The following is a 25,613-nucleotide window of genomic DNA, read 5'->3' as shown; positions in this document are numbered from 1 at the left end:
TCATCACTTAATGTTTCAGCTCTTTACACACTGCTTACACTTTCAGTGTTTTTACCTATTCCAAATATTTTAACAGTAAACTTTGTACCCTACCATTTTATAGTTCAGAGATATATCATTAAAGATAATGTATAATTCAGCGTGACAGCATTTTAATTATGCTTTATTTTAGAAATTGGAGCATAACAAGGGAGTCAGGGTGTATAATGTACAGCAAAGGGCTGCAGGTTAGATTCCCACACTGTAAGGACTCAGTCGTCTTCATGCTTCATTTTATTGATCTACTATTGATCCATTTATTGATCTAATCTCTGCATTGTTCTTTATTTCGTTATGTGGAAGGAAAGCTGGATGAACAGTGCTGAAATACTCTGCTTGAAAATGACAATTTGAATATCTATGTGTCCATGGCAACTGGGCCAGCTCTGTTGAGAAGAGTGTGTGATAGGACTGAAAGCTCCAGCACAGCCACTAAAAGGACCTTGTGGTCACATTGTTTTGCCAACTGCGATTTCCAACAATGAATGATCAATCTCAACAGGGATATAATTGATTGCAGTGTGTTCAGAAGAGTGAGGCTCTGCTCTGCACCTACTTTAACTCCATCTGTTCACTTGGCAGATTTAAAGATCTCTGACAATGAAAGCCATCAAATTAGCCCACTGTTTACAAACTCTTGTCAAAAGGTCTCACTTTCTTCTTCACAGTAGGAGTCCCTTCAGACTAAATTCATACAACAAACCTGCAGAGGCTCTGGCTCAGGAGAAACAATAATTAGCCAACCTCACCACTTAGAAGCTGATGTGTGTAACAGTAGATATGTTTGTGTTTCAGCTTTTGCTGCCACTTGAATGTTAGGAAATGGAAAATGGGCTCTGATTGGCTAAATTACCACCAACCATGATTCTGTACAATTTTATCCCAAGAGATAATGTTGAGGTTTACCACAGAAACAAACACCGTCCACTCAGGCACTATTTCTTCCTCCGCTGCACACTAGCATCTCATTTAGACGCAATCAGAGAAATATTAGTAGAAAAACTACAAAACATTCAACTTGTTTTTGCAACTCTTTCCCTTCTTTTAATTCAGTTTTTATAATGACATTTGTTTCTTTATTGTTCTCACCAGATAATCTCAGTTTTGTCCAAGTGGCATGCATTTATATTTTTTTGTTTTCGTTTTCTTTTTAAGACAAGTAATGAAAACCTTAGTCAAATGGTAAACTGATAACAACAAGTGTTGTAGTCACTTTTTAACCAAACATGCCAAACATTAGCTGTCTGCTTCTGCTGAGAGGGTTTGCTGCTTTACTCCCACAGGCAATGTTCTGACACTCTGTCGACTAAATAATCCATTAATAGAAAAAAAAATCTGCTGATTAAACTGTTGGGGGAAAAAAACAAAACAAAAAAACCCACAAAACAGAAAAGAATGCATTTTCTGAAGGTGGTGCTGGAAATGTGCAATGTTAAAATGTTCAAACTTTACAAGTAAAATGCTGAAAGAAGTTGAAGCGGCTGATCAGACATTTCTGAAAGACAGAAAATCTGTCAATTTAAGTTTAAATAGATGAGCTGAATGAAGATGAACTGTCAATTTAAGTGTGAATGCTGAAGTTAAATCTATTTTAAAGCACTGAAAGCAGTTGACGTGGAAGTGATAAATTCAGCTGGAAGGCTAAACTAAAATTAAAGTCCTGAAACAAATTCAGGCCAGTTCAAGTGCCTAATAAAAGTGAGTTGAGGTGTTGACAAAAAGTGTAAAGAGCTGAGGTTTTTTGTTGTAATGTGAAGATCGGAGATGTGAAAGGATTTGAAGTGACAGGTGTGGTGTCAGACAACTAGCTGTTGTTTTGAAGACCAACATTCTAATAAACTGAACTGAACCTATAAAGTATAAAGCACGGAGACTTGTCATACTTTTCACCAAGAAACTTTATTAAAACTTAAAAGTATGAATGAGACTGGAGGTGTTGAAGGGTAGCTGAAAAGGTCCATATGAATCACATCCTAATGAGCTGAACATTTTGACGTTTAAATGAAGTGTCTGGTAGAAAGAAACTGGAGGCCATCAAAAAGTCTAGATGGAAGAGTTTCAGTTAAATTACTAATAAAAGTTATTTGCAGCCGTGTTTCAGACTTTAGTGTGCTGCAAAAACAAACGTTCTCTCTGTAACTCGTGTTTGTCAGCCAGTGATCAGGGAATAAAGCAGAAACATGGCTCTGTTCTGACAAGAAACCAACAATGTTTAGCTTCTGTTTCGTACGTCGCCATCATTAAAACTAGTTTGTGTGTATCCCTGTATGTGTGTGTGTCTGCAGCTCCTGCAGGAGGACCTGGAGCTGGAGCAGGTGAGGGTGAACTCTCTGACCCACATGGTGGTGGTGGTGGACGAGAGCAGCGGAGACAGCGCCACAGCCGCCTTGGAGAGCAAACTTCAGGTGAGGACACGCTTAAACGCAAATGTTTGCTGACATTGAATTGAATTGGAAAAATGTCATAAAAGAAGAAATAGCTCATGGGATCATTTTTTATCACTTTTTTCTCCCACATGCTCTCACTCTCTCGCTCGCCCTCTCTCAGTGGGACTGGGCTCAGCACACCGGGGTTGTTTTTTCTCAGGGAAAACAGATTGAACGCGAGATAGTTTTGTCTTTGGTGTTGTGCAGTAATTAGACCTTGCCAGCGAGATGTGCCTCTGTGTTGTAGCTTTCTGCTGATTTTGTTTACTCTATAAGTTATCATCACACAGACTCCAGCCAGGAGCCAGACTTTGCTGCCTGTTTGTGCGGTTAATTCTCCACGCTTGTCTTAGCCTCTGATGTATGGGCCTCGGCTCTCCTTGTTAACTCGCATACATTGCAAAGAATAAAGCTGAAATCTATTACATCTGCAGCCACTGATTTCCACTGCTGTCTAATATACTTGCCTTAATTGCGCACGCTGCCTGGCGTTGAAGCACCATCACATTATTGCCATCATTGTCCAGGATTGTGTTGTTGGAAAGCATCTCACTCTAACTGATTAGGTGAGCTGTTGATATAAACATTAGACCAGCAGCTGTGCCACTGAAGTAAAGAAACACTGGGACTTGAATATGTCATTTTCAAAGAAAATGATTGACAGCCAATGCTCTTTTTTTATCTCAAATCTCTGCAGGCTACTTCCAAAGATCATCACTCATCTAAAATGTAGCCATTGATGTGTGATTCCATCCACTGTTAGGTCACATGAATATCAGGACTTTGAGAAGTCAGCAGTCCACTGCCAATAAAACATGTAAATAAGAATATAATGTAATTACACACTTGTGTAAAATAAGACGCTTGTTCTTCTGTTCATCCCTCTGATTTGGAGAACATTGGATTGTGGATTACAGGCACATTACATTTCCTGACATCTACAGGGAAATGTGGAAATGATATCTGGCTTCAGGGTCCACGGTGATGACAATCCGTCCATGCGTAAAGAGAACACCGAATAGAAGATATTTTAACAGCGACTGCAGCCTGACGCTGAGGCATCTGCACTGAGCAGCATATGATGCAAGCTGTGATGGAGAGCTGATCTGGTGGAAAATAGGACGTCGACACGAGGAGAAAAGAGGAAGTCATGGTGATTTCATCTCGGGAAGTTCAATCTGTTATCTTTGGGGAAGCTGCGAGTGAGCTGAGGTAGATTTGGGCAGAGCTGCGGATACAGGGGAACAGGAAATGAAGAAATTTGGATAATTGGATGTGGCTGAAAGTCTTCCTTGGGGAGAAAAGGTTTCAGGAGCCGTGGTTAAAAGTAAGCTGCTCTGTACTGAAAGCAGATTAGCCCAAAATGAGAATCTCTAAACTTAAATTCACCACACATCTTAAGCAATTACAATGCAGAACACACACTGGTTGTGCTGCATGCAAAGAATAATCACTCTAACGTTATTAGGAATCTAATGCAACTTTGTGTTGGACTGTCTGGAGGTTTTGCCACCGTTGTTTCCTGCAGTGCAGTTTATTACTAAATACAAGATAAGCGAGATAAATAGATGAAAGAACATTGTGTGCCAGAATGTAAAAATGCAAATAGAAGGTGCCTTCCCTGGTTTCTCACCCGCTGCTGAACTGTCACTTGATTAATTACAGGCCATTCATCTTAAGATTAACCTGCTGAGCCTCTCTCTCCACGTCTGTCTTTAGCTGCCCGCTTGTCTCTCACTTCTTTCTTTTTTTTTTTTTTGCATCTCATTGTCTTTTCATTTCCTCTCCTCCCTCCCCTCCTCTCTGCCTCTCTGTCACTCTGATGACTTTGTCCGCTGGACACACTGTGGGTTTTTTGTCTTTGCCAGTTAAACGTAACGGAAGAGTGTCTCCCCCGTTTTGCTTTGCTGATACAGTGGAGTCAGGAAAGATAAACTTTTACAGCTCACATGCCAAAAAGACGGGAAAGAGCCAAGGAAACTATAGGTTGATTAACGTTTTAGTGTAAATCATGTGAAATATAACCATCACTAAATGCTTTAAAGGATTCACAGCATGTTTTTGGTCGTCCTTTATCCCAGGGTTGCTCCCAATGGGCAGCCCTGCACTCCACATGGCAGCTCCTCTGACGTCCGTCCGTGTTTTGTGTGAGTGGACTGGTCAATCAGAGGCAAATTGTAAAGTCCTTTTGTACATTCATGTGGAGAAGTGCTATAAACTGTATGTGTAGTCCATGCAGCATATTTTCCTTTCATCTGGTTTGATGGCTCCTTAAAAGTTTCAGAATGTAGTTTAAAGTGGTGCAGTTCAAGAAAACTTCTGCTAAAAATGTTCTTTCTAAGTTACCTTAGAAATCGTGAAACTTGAAATGTTGAAAAAGGGTTGAATTCAAACCAGATCAATTCAGACAGATGGTTTTCAAAGTAAAATATCTTTGAATCTTCAGTAATTGTTAATTTCTTTATTATTGCTGGCTTTATTAGCTTCTTTATTTCTATTGGCATAGAAAATGGTTAATAAAATCATCATCAGCTGTTTCCAGCTGCATTGTCTTCTTTAGGGACATACAAGGTTAGTTCACCAAAGTAAATGACAGCGCACAGCATGTTGACAGGAGTGTCCTCGTGCACGTGTCCATAGATTGTTCCTCAATGTTCCAATAAACCAGAAAGGGTTAAAAAACATTTCAGTTCATAAAAATCTCCAGATCATCATCGCTCCGTTTGTACGGTCAATGCTCTCTATTCACTTGAATACAATAGAGATATTTATTTTCCACCCTTCTCTGAATTTCATGCCCTTCCAAAGTAATGATCAGCTCCGTCCCTCTGGGAGAGAGAGCAGCGCAAATCAAACTGCATTTTTTTGGCAGCCAAAACCATTAAACTGGCAAGTGGAAATGTGAATCCATCAGCCTTTGAGGCAATGTGACGAAAATGTTTCAGTTCCTCCGGGGAGATGATTCAAAGGGAATTTTTGTGTTAATGTAGACATTAATGGATGATGTGTGTGTGTGTGTGTGTGTGTGTGTGTGTGTGTGTGTAGGTGCTAGGTGATCGCTGGGCAGCCATTTGTAGATGGACAGAAGAACGCTGGATTCTGCTTCAGGAGATTTTACTGAAATGGCAGCACTTCACTAATGAACAGGTATGTATAAGTGTGTGTGTGTGTGTGTGTGTGTGTGTGGAGCTGAGGCTGGATCACAGCAGTATTTGCTGTATGTATAATGAGATTAGATCATCCAGATCGTGTCTGCTCCCACATTGTGCAAGCTTTAATAGGCATTTGAAGCTGAAACAGACTTATTAAAGAAAAAGATGTTCCCATTACTGTAGGAGATATTTGGTCATAAACCAGTTACGCAATGTGATGATGGCGCTGAAGGAAATGTCAGGAGAAAGTTAATAAAAACCAAGAATCTGTGGTAAATTTCATGGCAATCAATCAAAGAGTTAATTTACTGAGTGTGGACCAAAGTGGTGGAGCAACCTTTAAATAATCATTTTTAATGAAGCATTGTAGACCTTCATCTCAAGACCAGTTAATATAATAAAAACAATATATTTGAATGAGTTATTAATTAGCTGCTGTTTTTGATGAGAAATGACTCTAATTTTCTGTCTTTTATCAGCATATGCTGTTCATATTTCACAGCCATTGTGAAGGAAATGAAATGTGTGCGGATATGTTCTGTGATTAATAATTGAGGAAGCTAAAATCACAACATCGGATTATACACGATTAACTGATCAGTCCTAATTAAAGCCATAAACTGGATTCGCATTGCTGCCCTTAGGGTCATAGTCACCCTTTGTTTACTGTTGTTACTGTTAATAAAAAGAAGACATTTTAATGCTCTAACACTGGCGCTATGTCAGTATTCTTTTTTCTCTCTATAAACACTGTAATAAAATCTGGATGCTTCAGTTCCTGTTTGCTGGAGTCTTACCTTCAAAGTGCATACTGTACATATTTACATTGTACCTGTGCATAATGTGCCTGAAATGCCTGGAGCGTCAGAGGTGAAGTTTGATTAAGTGTGATAACTCATTTACACACATAAGTACAGATTCATCATGGATAATGTCTCCACTGTGTTTTATAATAAGAGCTTATTGGCTCCAGTGGCTTCCAGACATCCATAAGATCCAAATTTAATTAGATGAATTATTCAAAACATCAGGAAATACATTGGGTTCAATTTTTTCACGTTCTCTGGCTAAATGCTTGTTCAAGTACGACCCCGGGCTCAGGTTGCAAATGAACTGTCCGTGCACCGATAACACAAGTGTTCAGAGGGAGAGATGCTGTCACAGACAATACGCAGGAGGAGGATGTACACCTCCTTCTCTTCCCCTACCTCACCTCCTCTCTTCCCCTCACTCCACAGAGTTTGTTTGACTCCTGGCTGACTCAGAAGGAGGAGCTGGTTCGCTCCATTAAGACCTCCAACCTGAAAGAGCAGGCAGAGATGGTGGCGTGCCTCCGCCGTCTTGCTGTGAGTCTCCCTGCAACAGATCCACAGAACAGTCTCTTTCATTAAACAACAAAGGAGGAACTTTAGTGCTTAAATCCACGACATGCTGTGTGTGCCTGTGTGTATCTATGTGCGCTACACTAGACGGTGAAGGCAGACCTGGAGGTGAAGCGTCCCACCATGGACAAACTGTGCTCCATGAGTCAGGACCTGCTGTCCAGTGTCAAGAACAAAGATGTGGCCAGCAAACTGGAGGCCAGACTGGACAGCTTCGCCCAGCGCTGGGACCGACTGGTCCAGAGTCTGGAGATGAGCAGCTCCCAGGTACACCACACCCAGGTGTCCTTTTAGTTCACTATAATATCTTGCTGACAATGATAGAAGCCTAATACCACTAGTATGTTTATATGCTAAATATTAAGCCAGGATCAAGAGAAGGTAAGCTTAGCCTTATAGACTAGACTAAACATTTAGTCAATCAGATTTTTTTAGTTTTTTTGTTCAGCCAAAGGCCGCGTCAGGTCAGCGTCTGTCAGCTTCTGTCTGGCAGTCTGGGTTGTTTCTCTGTTTACTGATTGCACTTCATTTCACTCACTCAGTTCTTAATCAGTCTGTGATTTGGTAGTAGAAGAAAAGCAGCATGACGTTGCAACTCAGGGGCCAAGATTAAAAATAGGAAACACAGATTAAAGATTAGCAGCTTGAACAGGTTTGAGAAAGTTTGGATTAGAGGCAGAATGAGCGTTCAGAATATCGACAACAGCTATCAAAAATTGAAGCACCAGTCCGAGCACGTCTTCTTCTTCTTCTCCTAAATAAAACAGTCAGTGTGCTCCTCGCTGGTTTACCAAATTGGTTTGTTTTGGTTGGAGCCCTACAGATGGCCCGCTCTGGTTTTCTGTCAAAATGAAATCCTTCTCGCATCTGGATGCACCGAGGTCACTTCTGTAAGAATGCTGCAGCGATAGCTGCGAGTGTTTGGCCTGAGGGACAGAGGAAATAAATGGATTGGCCGGCTGACAAAGGTCATTGAACACCTAGAGAGCTTCATGTTCCACAGCAGCGGAGAACATTGAGGAGGCAAGGCTGGAATTAGATACTTTGAGTGTGCAATGCTTCCTGCCTGCACCGATGCACACACATGATGATGGAGGTGCTTTCCGACAGCTCTGTCAAACAATTATCACTTTTCTTGATTGCTCAATTGTTTCAATTGTTTGTTCCAAGTCTTTCCCGCTGTTCTCTCATTTCCGTCTCTATCTGCACAGTCTCAGTGAAATCCTCTGTCTCTATCTCTGTTGTCACGTTTGTGCTTTTATGAAATGATATTATTAATATTTCACACTGCAGCCTTCTTTACTAGCTTATTGTTCCTAAACTCCTTCATACATGTGCATTATAAACAATTCAAATATATCCAGGTGTCATATAAAAATAGAATCAGAGCAAATATAATGCCTAGCTGTGTGAACATGAGCTGTTTTATCAATAATATCAGAACAAATAGAACATGTGATAACAACATCGGCAATTTAGCAAACACAAATATGTGATTAAGTCGCATCTTTCTCTCTCTCTCACTCCCAGTCTCTCCCCCTCCTTCTCCTCCCTCTCTCTCGATTACTTGTCCATTATAATCAGTCAGATAATTAGCAGATTGACCTCTGCAGACACACAGAGCCTCCGCCACTTCAGCAGCACACACACGTTTCCATGGCAGCAAGACCATCCCAGTAGTTGTACTCACTGCTCAACTGTCATTAGGCCCTTCCCTGCTGTAACAGACCTGCACACACACACATGCACACACACGCGCCTGCACACACCATACAGACACACTCTTATCACCAGTAAACAATGCTTGGAATTGAAATAAGCACACGCCTTCATCTAAACATGCAACACATAAAAACAACATTTTTCCTTCAGTCACAGTCACAGGAATCCCAAATTGCTACTTGAGCATCTCACAGCTGCCTGAGTACACACTCACCAACACACACACTCGTACTCACATCTGTAAACTCCACACACATCCCATGTTTGTTATGTTGTGTTAATGTGTGATTGATGTAACTGATCTCTGACTCATCACCTTTCAAGGACACTGTTGCACTCAGTGTGTGTGTGTGTGTGTGCGCAATCAGACAGATGTGCGAGTGTGTGTTAAGTGGTGGTTTGGGATCTGTATGATTTCGACAGACCCTTGTAAAGTGATGCAGCACCTTCTGTCGCGAGCAGCTCGGCTAAATTTATTTTCTGTGTGTGTGCACATTCAGCTCTCGACGGCAGTCACCGTGTCCCAGCAGTCCGAGCTGACCCACTCTGTCACAGCGACCGTTACCAAGGTGACGACAAGGGAGAAGGTGTCCGCTGTGCGCCAGCCCCGAGAGTCGCCGCCACCACAGAAGAAGAGACAAGTCGTGGTGGATTCTGAACTCAGGAAAAGGTGGGTATGCCTCGCCACATGGAGGAGGTCGACTCTGAATGAAAATGAGTATTTAAGCACCAAAAGCCTCTTTTCTAACTTGTGTGAAATGTTCAGTTACATGCACCCCTTTCTGCTGTCTTATCTCGGCAGGTAGGTGACGATACACTGCAGATACCAATTATGAGTATCTGTGATGGTGGTAATAAAAGCCGGCTTCAAATGAAACTTGTCACAGTAGTGAAGTAGCACGTAACCTTAGAAGAGGATGTGTTGTGCCGTGGTGGAAAGTAGTAGTGGTGCTTCTTCATACTTCTACATTTATTGCACTGTGTTCAATTAGCAGCTGTAGTTACATGTCACGAGTTTTAGGAGTTAGTTATACGTCCAACAATTTCCATACAAAGCACACAATGGGCAGACAACATGATGTGATGAGAAGCTAACAGCAGCTACAGTTGGCATGAACCAGAAAACATTTCATCCATTAAATATGATCCGGTTTGACCAAAAGCAGTGAAATAGTTGAGACATGAATGAGACATTATTCACCTGATTACAGGTCAGTGCGTAAATGTTTAAACTGTTTACCTGTAGTCAATCCAACAAAAGATGCATTGATTCATTCATGCCTCATAGTTTTATAGTACTGTCGGTTGAGCCTTCAGCCTCAGGGATCTGTTAGTCAAACTGAACCTCCTGGATGATATTTCGTCATCTCACTGTTACTGTACCTGAAACAAGAGCATCCATTACTGCAGCTACTAAAGTCAGAATATCTGACTCAGACTCTGCTGCCTCAGTTTGGACTATTCTTTTCTTAATCTGTCTCTTGTAAGTCGCCAAACTTTTGGCGGTAGTAGTAGCAGTAGTTTCTTAAGTGAATGTTCTGAATACTTATATTATAGAATAGTTTTATACTTATATATATATCCATCTATATTTACACTGTAGTCCACTACAGTGATTAACATAAATGGATGCGTACAGCATGTAGATCTGTGGTGGTGCTGCATGTGTATATTCTCTCATCATGTAACAAAGTATCAGGCATATTTACTGAATAGATAAAAATCTCACACTGATTGACCGACGTCCTGGCTCCTCTAACTGAATGACGTAATGATGCAGATTTGCGCGTCTGGCTCATTGGATGGAGTTGTATATTGTCTAATGAGAGGAGGCGATCGAGTCTATGTTGTGCTGTTCTGACTGGAATCGGTCACAAACGTAATGCTGTCGATGTGCAAACACAACATGCTGAATGTGACTTGAATGTCATTAGAATGAACATGAACAAAGATGCAGTGTTTTGTTTATTTTAGAAAACTGCAGCAGCATGTATGTTTTCTGCTCACCAATATGAGCCTCACAGGTAATGTGTGTGTGTGTGTGTGTGTCCTCAGGTTTGACGTGGACTTCACAGAGGTCCACAGCTACATGACCCGTGGCGAGGCCATCCTACAGAGCCCCGAGTTTTCTGTGTCACGCAAAGACGGCAGCATTCAGGAGCTGCATGACAAAGTTCAGGTAAAAACACTGTGTGTGTGTGTGTGTGTGTGTGTGAGAGAGAGAGAGAGAGAGACGCCCTGCAGAGCTTAATCTGCCTAGACCTGTGATGCTGAAATAACAAGGTTCCGTCAGACAGTCGGGTTTGAAATGAATTTTACCTTCAATATAACAATCATAGCTCTCATACCAGACCCTATGAACTGTGATTATGCATACAGGACATATGAGATGCAGTAAAGTGTCCATAATGACTATGGAATTTTCAAACTTATGTACAGCAGCTACCTGTGAATGTCAAACGACTACATACACATACAGGATAAAGACAGAAATGAAGGTTTAGTGCAGCAGATAATAACATATGGACTACCCTAGCCTTGTAGTATAACAAATTAGCATTCTAGTAAATACACGTATTTGCTTTCTTGTGAAGAGTACAATGGGAAGATCGATGGATCTCATGTCTGTATGCTGAATATGAAGCCAGAGGTAGTTGGTAGTTAGCTCAGGTCCAATAGAAGCAGGGAGAAACAGCTAGTATGGCTGTCCAAAGGTAAAACAAATATTTATTATAGCTCATTTGGCCTTTATCTTCATATTTAGCAGACAAACATGCGAGTGTTGTCAGTGTTCTCCTCCGACTCTAGTCATAAAAATGATCATCTCTTCCTTTAAGTTTGATTTGTTAACATATTATATTACCCAATAAAGCTGGAATGGCTGCAGTTTTGTATTCAGGCATACACACAACACCAGAAGACACAGAGACACTTTATTGTTGATGTCGAGTTGTGTTTGTGTGTAAGTCACTCTCCTTTCAGCTCCATTCTGTTCTCCAAAATGATCGGGCTCTTTAGCTCCTGAATCCACTCTGTCCACCAGCTAGTCCCTAACTTTGTCTGTCTATTGATGGGTGACAGTGGTGGGAGTGAACGTGAAATCAAAACAACAGGCTAAAAGAATATAAAAGCTGAATAAACTGCAAAGTTGGTGATAATTCTCTTCGGCTTCATTCACATTATGCAGTAATTTGACCCATTATTCATATAAAATATTGGTTAGAGCAACTTAAATGAATGAAGTGAATAATAATGACATTTCTTAGAATTAAGAACCATTGCTTAACATTAAATTCAAACACCGTAATAACTCACTCACCATATTACTTTTTTTCAATTAGTCCCTGTTGTCGACACAAATGACTGCCATTTGCTACAACTTGTGAATTAGAGGCGGCAAATAATATATATTCATCCACTCATGTGAATACATTCATAATGAATTAGAAACACTTCTGGATAGATGATGCTTACAAATGGCTCATAAAGCACTGATGCAGAGCTGCTCGTGATAAACAATTTAAGTAGTATGTAAAGCACAACACAAACCGGTGTGACTGTCAGCAATTACAAATGTGCTGACAAATCATTCATAATAAATGAGTTAACCCCCATAAACATTGTATGAAGCTTTTAGGCAGTGTTTGTGAACGCGATGCAAAACTCTCACACTGACATTACAAATGATGTGTGGTAATAGATGAGAACGATGAATTTAGGTGGGCAGGTTCTTCCAGATCTGCTCTGATCTCGGTTTCCTCTTCAGCTTTGCTGTCAGCTCGGCTCTGCTGCAGCAGCTTATATAAGAAACGATTCAATTCTTCCAAACACAGCAAAGTGAGTCAAAATAAAGGCGCTGGGTCTCTCTCAGGCCTAACTGTTTTACGCAGAGCAACTGATATTTTCAGTTTTGTTCTGAGAATGATTATCCCTTCAACTCATCTGTATTAACCCATAATGATTATTATGCGTAATGACTTAAAGAAGAACCAGCAGTTCACAACCTGTGTGCCTGTGTGTACTTCAGTCTCAAAGCTTTGTTTTGTAAAGTACTTCCTCTTAAAGTCTCATAAAAATCCTTCAAATTCAACAATCTGAGGGGAAACATCATTCTTTAGTCTACCTGCTCACAACTGACGTCCACAGCAGCTCATACCTTGTGATGAAGCGGAGCAAGTATATATTGATTGGTTTTAAAGGGTCATGAGTTCAACTGGTGAAATAAGTTTATCCACTTTTCTTCCAGAGAGTTAGTTGAGAAAGTCGATTCCACTCTGCTGTCTGTACACGAGATATGTCAGATCTTCCCCTGGCTGTAGATCCACGTTAGCACACAGACATGAGAGCGCTATAGATCTTGTCATAATAAGTCTCTGTAAGAAACTGAATACTGTAAGTTCTCCCATTGTTTAATTACCACAGTGGCAGAGAGAACCAGGTTTTTATCTGGCTTATTTTATTTCAAATTACTCTTGTTCCCCAGTTAATGCAAACTCGAAGGTTTCACCATGTTACCCTTTTCTTAATAAGTTAAGTAGATTTCCACAGCATTAAATCCAGGTGTTCTACTTACATTAAAAGTCTTGCAGTCTTCTCTTTTCATGCAGGCTTTTAATATGATACAAACATCACAAGTTTTTGACAGGAGCCTAACCGCAATGAGCAGAAATTATATAGAAAATTAGAAACCACTGGAATTAAATAGTTCAAAAAATATAATTTACGTTAAAGTAGAAAGCAAGAGGAGTGGTCAGTCTGACATTGACTCTGCCTTTATTAGCTACTGGTTTTTAATTGTTGGTGCCAGCCACACCCCTGGTTATTATATCTATCTGGTATAAAGCATATCCTGCTGAAATCTTCTTCAACTTCTCACAATTAGGCTTTACCTTGATCAGTGATCGTCAGCTCTCCTCAAACCTTTCTGTTGTTGGCCCACAAAATGTCCAGACATGTTCAGGCTGTGCTAAATGCCGCAGTGGAATAAGATCAGAGGTGGATGAAAGCTGCAGGACTTCTTCTTCTGTCCCAGTAATACTCTGTCGAATTGGACATTGATTTTTGGAGTTTTTAATCTTTCTTTGTAATAAATAATAATTCTCCTGCCGTCTGCCTGTCGCTCTTTTTGACTTCCTGCCTCTCTCGTCTGCCTCTTGTCTTTTAACTTTGTATCTCTCACTCTTCCCCACCGCTCTCTCTCTGCCCATCTCTCTTTTTCTCTTTGCTGTAGGCGATTGAAAGAGAGCGGCCAGAGAAGTACCGAAAGCTTCAGGAGGCAACACGCACGGCACAGACCCTGTTCGAGCAGGGTAACATGCACACTCACTCACACACTCATTCACATGCATACAAACACATGCACGCACACCCTGTCTGTCCCCATGGCAACACTTCCACCTGTCCCACCCTCTCTCCTTGTCTCCATAGAAACACTGATAGAGAGAGGAACAGACAGAGAGAGAGAGAGAGAGAGAGAGATGTTTCTTCTCGTCCGTCCTCTCCTCTGTCCTTGCTCTTTGTTGGAGCTCCTGAAAGCAGAAAAACACTTGATTTATTTTTTCACTTTTTTTTTTTTTTTTTATTCGTTCCTGCTCGAAGCAGCATTCAGACGAACCACTCCAGAACATTACTCAACTTACTTACTGCTATATGATGTGAAATAATGTGCTTCAACCACCAAAGAATGTTAATGAGGCTTGTGAATAAAGTTCCAAAAACATTATGTCACCATAAGGTGCAACCATTAACCGACACCAGTGGACAAACCGTCTGACTTAATGGACAAGATATGTGTCCTGATTCCTACTGAACACACACATGTTTAAAAAATGGACTTGTTGCACGAGCTACTTGAAAGGTTCCTCACAGAATAATACACATTGGACAAGCACGCTCACATCGGTCAATTTAGCATGGAGCTAGAGCGAGCAGATGGCGAGCTTAGCTTCGCATATAAAGCAGGGTAAACAGGTCTGTCCAGCACAGAACCCTGTAAAACCAAACGAAATAACTTCAGGACTCCTCACACACGTTTTGACCCCCGCATTTATACATGTGAGTGGTTTCATAAGGAGCCATCACACACACACACACACACACACACACACACACACACACGCCATAATGGGAAGAACAACTTCCTTTCACTGTCATGCATTAGTTCACATGGCACAGAGGAATGAAATCTATCAGGACTATTATTAGGCTCCATTCAGTGCTAGTTTGATTTGTGTAGTGTCTTTTAACCTCCACCTTCCTGCAGCTCCAGGGTCATGTGATGCCACCTCAGGCTTACGCTATTGTAATTTGCAGTAACCCCATCAGCCAAATTCGTGACATGCAAACGTAAATGGAACATAATTGAGGCAGCATTACAGGAAGAAGAGGCACTCTTGAGCCTTGTTTGAATGCCAGATGAGACACGAGAGCGGGGATGCTGCTCTTCCAGGTCCAATTATCATCCAGCCAATGTGGTTCAGTTAGGCCTTTCAGAGGCAGGAGCGAGAATCCATCTTTGTATAACTTTAGCATTGATTTCTCCCTCCTGGAACCTCTTGGAGGTTTTCATTTTCCGGGCACTGGAGTTTTACGTTCACATTGAATTGGCCATTTACATCACAGTGTGTGTGTGTGTTCAGTGGGCAGGCAGATAAACCGTTTTCCGCTCACATTTTGTGCAGAATATTGATGGCTCGCCTCACCTCTCCTACAGATGACATTCAGCAGATTTTGTGTGCATGGAGCGTGCGTATTTATGTTTGTTCCCCACAGAGAGACCAGTCGTGCCCATGTGAACTGTGAAGCATGTATCACTGTGTATGTGTGTGTGCGTGTGTGTGACAGCCCCGTCTCTTTCTCTGTCTGCCCACCCCTCCTCCCCCCGACCCTTACCCCAGAGGGGAGTCGGGCTGATGACATTGCCCAGGCAGCGGAGCAGCTGAACCAGCGCTGGGTGGGATTTTGTGCCCTGTTGGCAGAGAAGCTGGCATGGCTGACTTACCAGGCCAAGGTACACACACACATACATGTCCAAGTTTATGTAAGCTAATGATGTTTCCAGTTACACCTAAACTGTAATGAAAACTGTGGTACTGAACATCAACAGGACTCTTTTAAAGATGCATTCCACCAATTTAATATAAAATTTTCAGAACAGAAGGACAGTTTTAATAAAGAATAGTAAAAATATGCAACCGATCCTCTTTTTTATGGGCCAAGCTCAATAACACAGAGTACTTATGTAGCAATTTGGAATGAAATCTCACATTAAACACTAATTATATAGTTTCTAACTATGGAGTAGAATATCCATAGTTTATTTATCCCAGCTTGGGATAAATAAAATCTATCTATCTATCTATCTATCTATCCTGTAGTGGACACCAGTGTGCACAAGGAATGATAGAATTTATCTGTATAAGTCCACTAGTGGAATGTAACCAAGTACTTTTTCACGTACTTAAGCATCATTCCGCAGTATATAAAGTTGAAATTATCTCCAGCATTACCAGCAGCAACACTAGTGATGCTCACATATCAATGCATCACTAATTATAATAAGTGATATAATGTATATTAATCTGAAATGGGCCATCCTTCATAATGAGCACTTTGATATTTCTATATCTACTTAACTAAAAGATGTGAGTACCGAGCCACATCAACTCTAACCTCTCCAATTAATTGTGTGAAACAGGCAGCAGCACCTCTTGTCCAGTGACAGGATTTATGCAGTCTGGAGCTAGTATTCTTCATTCTGTCTCATTTGTTCATATTTATGCAGGAAATGCAATTATTGTGTTCAAAACAGAAGATATATACGCTCTATACCACCAGGTCTTTGTTTGTTCCTCCCCCTGGAACATATGCTGCATACCATATTGTCACCGAAGGTGTCCAAAAGCCAGGTGAATAGCACAGCGAGGCTAAGCAGGAGAGAGAATTTCAGTGTGAGATGACTCACTCTCAGGTTATCACAGGTGTGGATAGAGTTTGGTCATTCTCGTATATCACACAGCTCCACTGCATACTAGCAAAGACTTTGTGAAACGAGACAGATGTTGCGTGGGTGTTCGCTCGTGTCTGTGTGGACACTGAACAGAGGCTTGTCTTCACCTCCTTTTCTAAATGTGTATGTGTGTGTGTGTTTGTGTCCTGCAGGTGCTGGCCTTCTACAGCTTGTATGAGCAGTGTGAGCAGGCCGTGGACAACAGTGAGAACTGGCTCAAAGTCCAGGCGCCACCGGCATCCGAACCAGAACCACTCAAAGTACAACTGGACCGATGTCGGGTGAGTGCAGTGTTTCTTCAGGGCGATGCTCTCCTAATAAACATCACATGACGACACGGTGAACCTAAACATTTTTAATATTCATGTTCATACAGAGTTTGATTTGGTTCTCTTGTTTTTTTTATTGTGAACTCTATTATTTGATCCGTGTCTCATGTCTTCTTTACCCGTTCTGCTTATTTATTTTGGCTTGTTTGAATCTCTGTCTGCTTTCATGCATCTGTTTGTCACAGCGCCTTTCTGTGAGTATTTTTCTGTTGTTTATTCACAAATTCCATCTCATACTAAATGAAATGAACAGACCAACACAATGAAGCGTTTCTGGTGCAAAACAGCAGCCCAACACTTCAACTCAAAAAGGCGCAGAGGATAGCAAAGATAGTGCACATGTTATTTTGTGTCAGAAATTGTACTCGTTCTCTGAGTCATTAGTTAGTCATATCATAACACACACCTATGATATAGTCAGGTTCAGAATGACAGTCTAAAAAAAGTAATTCTGTATCAAAGTAATCCAGTGTTCACCGTCTGTACATGCATGGGTACACTGCAAAGGGAAACACTAAAAGGTAGCTCGGTGTACTTTTAATGGTAGCAGTTTGGCTTCCTGGGGTGTAGGGTGCATCTGAACTAACAGTGTGACTGAAAAACTTCTGCTTTAAACCAAATATGTCTATAAATGAGTGGGCGGCATCAGACACACCCAAACAGACACACAACCAGCACAGGTTCATCTCGACAGCATCTGCACAACAGAAAAAAAGAGATGTGACAGGCCGTACTGCAAAAACTAACTTGTAAAAAAGAAGAGATGAGAGGAAGAGAGGTATAATTACAGTGAACAAAAGGACAAAAGACAGAGAGGAAGCTATAGAGAGAAGTAAACACCACACACACAGGCAGGGAGGATTAGCGGCTTTCAAAGTGAGATAGAAAAGAATGGACAAACGATGAAGGAAAAGAGAAAAATGTACTGGCAGAAAAAAAGAGATTGAGGGCTGAAAATTAGATTTTCCTCTGAAGATATGTCTAGCTTCCACTGCAGACAAATTCACACAAACAAGGTTTCCCCTAGAAGTGCGCCCACATACTTTCACTTGTCCACACATAGACACAAATGGAGAACACACACTTGCTCCCACACATAAATACTTTGAGTTCCTATCGTTAAACAGGAAAGAGAAAATAAAATATTTACTGAAACTTTTAAAACGACCTTCCCGGTGGCGAATCACGACGCTGACTGTTAGCTTATGAAAATATATTCTGTTGAGGATGTAAATGCTTGTGTTTTCTATCATTATTCATGAATAAGGAGTGTTTCTCGTGGCTTCAGGCCGGAGTGTTAACTTCTCTCGGTGTTACAGAAGGATAAGACTGAGCTGAATTCAAAGCCTTCAAACCTCAGGACAGTTCAGTGAATATTAACCTGCTCTACCTGCAGCTCACCTGGACTGATCCCTCTCATTTGAATGTCACAGAAACAAGTCGAGTTCAAATTCACTGATTTATTCATTTAAAGGAAAAATCTGTCCACGTGCTGTTTTTCTTAATGCCAACAAATGTTACTGTTAAATACACATCAATGAGCCACCATGACCAGACCACACCAAACGTGGATTCATCCACAGCTGAAAATAGTCCCCAACAGATGCCCTGTTTCCTCCTGTTAGAGTAATGTTTAATAAACATTAGATTATTTACATTGCTGGTACACAGACACCCTATGCATTTTATTATTTCACAAAGTGTGTCATATATATTAGCGATCATTGTAAACTGTATACATGCTTTGCTAGAACAGAAAGGCAACAGTAACTAAGGGGATAGTTCATTGTCCTGACATTAAAACATGAACACAAACCAGATGTTTCAGCTACCTTCCTCTTCTTATGCTGATGACGCATTGATATTCTCTGTTCTCTTTGGAAAGTCTGAAGTTTCACAGCTGCATTTCACTTTTGCTGAGCTGGTCCAATTTCCTGCTTGGCTTCCTATTCATTAACAGTTGGGAGTGTATTTAAACATTTTTGTAAAATAGAACTGATTAAGCAGAAGGCAAATGGAGTGGAACTCTATAAATGAAAACACAATACTTTTCTGCAGATCACTTTTTATTGGACTACTTTGGACATTTGGAATAGTTAAACACTTTTTTTCCTCTCTATAAAATCTCCATGGTAACAACAGAGTTGCCACTGTGGTTGAGTCACACTCTCTCTCCCTCACCGGTTCATCCACGGTGTGACCCTTTCTCCCCTTCCTTGTCTTGGCAGGAGGAGGTGGCTCGCCTGGCTGCCCTGCAGCCCCAAGTGGACCTCCTGGAGAAGCGGCTGAAGGAGCTGAAGGAGGAGAAGGAAGGGGAGGAGGACCCTTCAACAATACTGGACGCCGACATAGACGCTTTCAAAGAGCACTACCACCAGGTCCTGGAGGATCTGAGGGCGAGAGAGAGGCAGCTACACCTGGGTGAGAGAGGAGAGATGCTGATTCACTGTAAAAACATTTTCACTCCACCTCGTGACCCTTGGTTTTGTTTAGGTGCCCTCAATTTCAGAAGCTGGTGGGTAAAGTTTGTTAGTCTGTGCTACATTCTTAAAATGTTCAGGAAAGAAAACACTCTTATTATATAACACTCTAGTAAAAGGGCAAAATCAATGAATTTCAAAGGAATCGCCACAAGTCTAAAATGCACCATCATCCACTCAACAAAAGACATGTTAGACAGTGGTGAAAAGGGTACAGATAGATACAGACGCCTCTTGAATAAATGCAAGATAAGTAGCTGTCATGACCATGTTTATGGCTGATTTGCAGGAGGACACGGACACACACATTGATGTGGTCTTTATGCAGTTCTCTTTGCTGGCATGTTAACAGACTTACCAGCTGACAATCATATATCCCATAAAGTTTTTCTTTCTACTTGGTTCTCTGAGCTTGCTCCATGTTTTTAACTGGAGCACATTCATGACGCTCTTAACAAAAGAACGTGACACAATTCCACATCGACCCTTGACCTGGCATTCGTATGGACGCTGCATTATGTGTGGGTATGTGTGGTGGAGAAGCAAGACTCCATTTTCTCTGAAAGTCAACTTCAAATATAATAATATTTAAATCAGACTGAAATCAAATATTACTCACTCCATTCAAGCCATTTCAGTCAATACAGTGCAACTTTAATACTGTGTGTTTTCGCTTTGTAGGCGAGTCTGCAGCTCTTTGGATGACAAATGACAGCAGACTTACAGACTAGGCTGCCCTAGAGATGTTAAACAATGAGCGTAAAGTAATGACTTGTCAACAAAAAGGAAAGAAAAGAGTTCTGAAAAATGTGTAAAAGCCTGAGCATTTCATCAAACTAAAAATTTCAATTACCACGTATAAACAAACTATCCTTCATTTCATTCCAAACTGAGCAATATTTTTATTTTTTTTTACAGTTATTGAACGAGTTTAAAAAATCTTTGAGAAGACTGCGAGGGAGCATGCTCAAAACAGATTTGAGTGAAATATGGAATAACAGATTAAAACCTTGATTACACCATCATATAGTGTCTTTACAAGCAATTTTGGCAGCTGTCATTTCCAGAACAAACATCTGGCTTCATAGCCAATAATGAAAGAATTCAGTCCAGTAGATCATCCTGAAACATCCGTCATTTAGTTTTCATCTCAGGGTACAGAGCATCATTTAACTGACTAGTACTCCAGCTGTGGATGCAATTTCAGGTAAATAAAGTTAAATAAAGTTAGAACAAGAAGACGATATACAGTGTAAACATCAGCTGTATTTAACAATGACGTACGCATTGGACCATCTCTACATCAAACATACTCGATCCTGTCAGTTCAGAGACTTTTCTAACTGAATGTTAGCACTTTTTATATCCTATAACAAAAAAGTGCTTCTAATTTAGTTCTGACAGACCCCCAGGGACCCTCTCATACCACCAGGGCCTGCGCTTCTTGTGTGTTTTCTGAGATTGATGTGGAGCTCGAGTTCCTAATCGTTTCAAAGCCACAAAAGTATCATCCTCCTTTCACATTGTTACAGAGTTTCCAGGCCTGTGGAGGACTCAGGATTTTAGTGCTTTAGGATATAAGTGACTGTTCAGTTTCCCGCTGCTGAAAGTCAGCCTGCTGAAGCCCACACACTGTATCAGACAGATTTAGAGTGGCAAATGTCTCTACCCACAACAGCAACAACAACCCAACATTGAGCACAGACACAGTTGCTGCAAAACGGAACAAATGCATTGAGATCATGCAAACAGATCTGCAGCCTACAGCAACGTCTCTCAGTGTGGGTAGATGAGCACAGTGCTGTTTCCATATCATCTGCTCTCCAATTACCACCACAGAGCATTAATGTATTTGGTATGGCCCTGCCTGTCGTTTTATAGAAGGTCATTTAGTGAATCAATCTGCCAGAAAACATCACTTATTATGCTGAACGCTAATGTTCTAGTTATGATTTTAATTTCAAGCTGAAAGTCAAAGATTGAAACGTTGCGAAAGCACTCACTAACGATGAGGAGCATTTTCCTGAATAATACAATGGCACTAATTGCACAGCAGGTTGCCCAGCGACAGTGCCTCGAATGACCCAGGTGTGACAAACATCCACCTTGTTGATGCATAGTTTGGCGAGACGCTGAATCTCTGCCAGCTCCACTGCCTAATTAAAGCCCATACTGACCTCTGATGCCTGTGCAGAGAAGGAAAGAAGAGGGAGAATATCCATATGGAGAGCTGTTATGATAGATATATTAGTATATTTTACACTGACATCAAATACATATTTGAGTGTGGGGCCAAAGTCCAGATGTGTCTGACATTTTCACCCTATATTCAGACTGAGCAGCAACAAAATACATTTTCATGAGACATGGACCGACAAATTAGATACAGCATACACGTACGAGTGCTGCAAAGTTTATTTTAGTGTTCTAAAGTGAATAACAAGCAGCAGATTGACTCATAAAACACAAAACACTGCAAATATACAGTTCATTGTGCTGTTAGGTCACTAGTGTTACCCCCCTTTTTCATAAAACTTATACACCTACGCTTGCATAGCTGTGCTTTCATGCACTAAATGCCAAGCATTAAAGAAAAGAACCCTCCCTCTTAGAGGTCAAATGTGAACCTCAGTTCAGACCAAACATTTCACATCATGAGTTCAAACTTGCCGGTCTGCAGCGGTCTGAAACCATCATAGCCACAACTCTGTACTCCACTCTAACCGCTGACCTTTCAGGCTTCTCTGGGAGCTGAATATAATTTGTAGTGTCTTACAATATGAATGAACATAGTCATAATGAGTTACCTGCTACAGCTGTGTTTCTAGTACCGAACACTGTTTTACCACTGGATTTATTTATCCTGATCATGTGATCCTCTCTTTCCTCCATCCAAAACTCTGCCTTTTTTACTAGCTGACAGTTTATAACAGACTCGACCAGCTGACTTCATGCCTTCTGTTCTAAAACCTGACAGGCTGAGTCACAGGTGACGAGCTGAGCTTGGATAAGCCAGTTCATAGCGCTGCAACATTCCTACGCTGTTCAAGAATCTGATCTGGCCTTGAATGTCACTCCATGATGTAGCTTCATTTTAATGTACGGCTAAATATAATAAGGTTCTTTTTTACCTAGTAACTAGCAAAAGTAAGATCCTGATTGGGTTAGACACATATGTTTTTTTGTTTATATACAGACAAATTGAAGTTTTAAAGGTTAATTTTGACTTCAGATAAATAAAAATGAGTATAAATAGATGAAGTAATACTTTCTACAGTTAGCCTCTCTCTGAGGACCTAGTCAGGCCTCTCCCCAGCTAACAAGTAATTGTAAAGCAGAGTTTCAAGCCATCTACATTCCCGAGTGCAAGGAATCAAGGAAAGTGTCATTCTAATTTTAAGAGCTGTGCTTGTCATCCAGTCACTAAACACGCTCACATTACATGTCACAAGGCCAATTTTAGAGCTGGTTAACAAGTCGAGTGACTCAGACGCGTGTGACAACATACAGTCGGCGTTCGCCCATGCGGGTTACACCTTGTCACCTGTCTTGAGGTGAGCAGCGAGTGAGAGTGAGTCATTTAGTCCAATTTGTAGTGCCGATCTCACTGTGAGCGTGCGTGTGTGATGTCGCAAGCTCAGCAAAAAACAACGACAATGAGACTTAATGAGATAGAAAAAGGTGCTGAAAGCTGCGGGCATCAAGACAAGGCAAGTTAAATCAGACAGACGCTGTGACAAAACAAGAGCAGATAGCTATTTATATCAGTGAGGGAGAGAATGATGGAAAGAAATGAGAAAACAAAAAAAAAATCTAGCCAGTGAGGAAATGACCCTGAGGGAGAAGAAAGAAAGAGAAGGAGAGGCAGCTGGAGAGAAGGATGCTGACAGGCAATCAGACAGAGTATACTCCTTTATTCCCTCAGACAGCTTCTTCCCTCACGCCACACACTGCACATTTCTCACCCATGCCAGGACTGAGATAGCCAACACACACATTTGGCTGCTTAGACACACAGACAGATTTGCTGTGCCCAATTCAAGTACAGTTGAACAGCAGATAGAAAAGAATTTCTCTTGAAGCAATGTAACCAGTAATTGAAATGATAGTTTTCACTTTGTGGCTTTCTGTCTCCGACCGCCTCCGATGTCAGTTCAGGTCAGATCAGCACATTTCTTTCAGTCACTTCAAATCAGGGAAGTTTCACAAGCATGGACCGAAAAGAGTCCGTTTACCAGAGCGGTACATCAGAGAAATATAACATGACAAAATCATAAAATGGGGCTGGTAGAGGGTGAGCCCTGTGTCATTTTTTACATTTATTTTAGAAACTATTAATCACATTGTGCACGTGAAATGATTCTTCCGCATTTGACCCATCCAGTTGGCACCTGTCGGAAGGCACATGCACACACACAGGATCACACGTAGTGGCAGATGCCTAATACACACAGACTGAAGCAGTGGGCAGCGATTCGCAGCGCCCGGAGAGCAGATCATTGGGGGTACGGTGCCTTGCTCATGGCAAGGAGGTGGACTGACACCCCACCAGCTGTCAGTCCAATCTTTGAGCTAAGCGCCAATCTTGGGGTTATCGGATGACCTACTCTACCTCTGATGCCGTACGAAAGGCTCAGTCTTTGCTGCAGTGACCTGGGTTTAACCCTGGCCACACCTTTGCTGCGTGGCATCCCTCATATGTCTACCTGCTTCCCTGTCTGTCATCGACATATATATCACATATGAAATCTAATATTAGACATGTTGTTTGTAAAATAATAAATTATTATTATACATTCTAAATATAGAGAACTGACAGGTAATACAGAGTCAGGTGAGCAGTTCTATGAATGATGTTCATCATTTAAGTTTAGCGTGTCGGTCTGCCAACATCTGATATTCAACCACTAAACACAAAGTAGTGCCGAGGCTGATCAAATCAAGTTCAACAGAAATGGAGCACACAAAATGAATCCACACTTTTTCTTCACGAAGTCAAACTTTCCAAACACAGCAGAGTCAGCACGTTTTGTCACACTGGAAGATAGATTGATATTTCTGAAATATATATGCGGGTTGTTGTTTGTCAGTTGTTTGGGTATTAAAATCTTTGCAGTGTGCGGTGCCATGGCAGCATTGATCAGCTGACAGCCTCTCTGACACTTCTCTCCGTCTCTCCCTGTGTGTCTCTAGTTCTGGAGAGTTTGCCCCCGGCTCGTTATAAGGAAACGATATCGACACTGTTGGCATGGTTACAACAGTGCGAGGCCAAGCTGGCCATCCCATCCACGGCCGTTACAGAGTATCCTATTATGGAACAGAGGCTGAAGGACGTTCAGGTACACACACTCACACACTGTGGTCTGCAGATGAGTGATATATACCAGTTTTAATATCTTATCTGGAGTTTGCATGCATTCAGAAGTCATAAAGTTTGAAGTTATGTACCGTCAGAGCTTCATAAATCTGTAAACAGTCTTTGTGCTTTTGATGCAGAGGTACAAGAGGTAGTAAAAACATACTGTACTATGAGCTATTGACTATAAGTACATATTTATTCATGTATCTCACTTGAGCTGAGTATTTATGTGGTAAATGTGATGCAGCTGAAGGCGACAGCAGTTAGTAAGACACGTTATAGTCCTGATTCACACCAGCGTATGATTGAGCAAAACTGTGATTATGCACTCTTTAATTCAGTTTATTGAACTTATTGAACTCCATCTATTATGGAAGTGAAGCCAGCCTATTTAATTGGTGGAACACAGGTCACATCTAGCCGAGAGGCCCAGCATATAAATGTGATGTACGGCAAAATAAGTACACCACATGAATAAATGAAACTTTTCTTGCCCCCGGAGGAATTTGCTGTGAACAAAGAGCATATAGAATGTCAAAAAGAACATCAACAACCATAAACGACAGGACATTAGCATCATTAAGATGTCATAAAAAGCATCGCTTTGTGAAACTGTTAGACATCAAGTTTGGGGAAAATGTCAGATTTACTTGTGGTGCACTGGATCCGCTATGATCTGAGCTGAATTCATGGTGGACTGGTCTAGCCGCCTAGTT

General features: G+C 41.2%; 1 protein-coding gene across 1 annotated transcript in view; it reads left to right on the top strand.

Annotated features, from left to right (window-relative positions):
* The window catches only part of dmd (dystrophin), a 320,865-nt gene that overhangs the window by 182,753 nt on the left and 112,499 nt on the right, over nucleotides 1-25,613 (top strand). The window contains exons 15-25 of the mRNA XM_027291475.1: nucleotides 2,325-2,444; nucleotides 5,511-5,612; nucleotides 6,856-6,963; nucleotides 7,087-7,266; nucleotides 9,222-9,391; nucleotides 10,777-10,900; nucleotides 13,952-14,030; nucleotides 15,618-15,730; nucleotides 16,882-17,010; nucleotides 19,287-19,479; nucleotides 24,732-24,877. Of these exons, the coding sequence (XP_027147276.1) occupies nucleotides 2,325-2,444; nucleotides 5,511-5,612; nucleotides 6,856-6,963; nucleotides 7,087-7,266; nucleotides 9,222-9,391; nucleotides 10,777-10,900; nucleotides 13,952-14,030; nucleotides 15,618-15,730; nucleotides 16,882-17,010; nucleotides 19,287-19,479; nucleotides 24,732-24,877 (1,464 nt within the window). The remainder of the gene's footprint in view (nucleotides 1-2,324; nucleotides 2,445-5,510; nucleotides 5,613-6,855; nucleotides 6,964-7,086; nucleotides 7,267-9,221; nucleotides 9,392-10,776; nucleotides 10,901-13,951; nucleotides 14,031-15,617; nucleotides 15,731-16,881; nucleotides 17,011-19,286; nucleotides 19,480-24,731; nucleotides 24,878-25,613) is intronic.

This window comes from Larimichthys crocea, chromosome XIX (genome assembly GCF_000972845.2).
Source record: "Larimichthys crocea isolate SSNF chromosome XIX, L_crocea_2.0, whole genome shotgun sequence".
NCBI lineage: Eukaryota > Metazoa > Chordata > Actinopteri > Sciaenidae > Larimichthys > Larimichthys crocea.
Note: the sequence above shows the minus strand (reverse complement) of the source record. Positions and strands in the feature narration are given on the sequence as shown.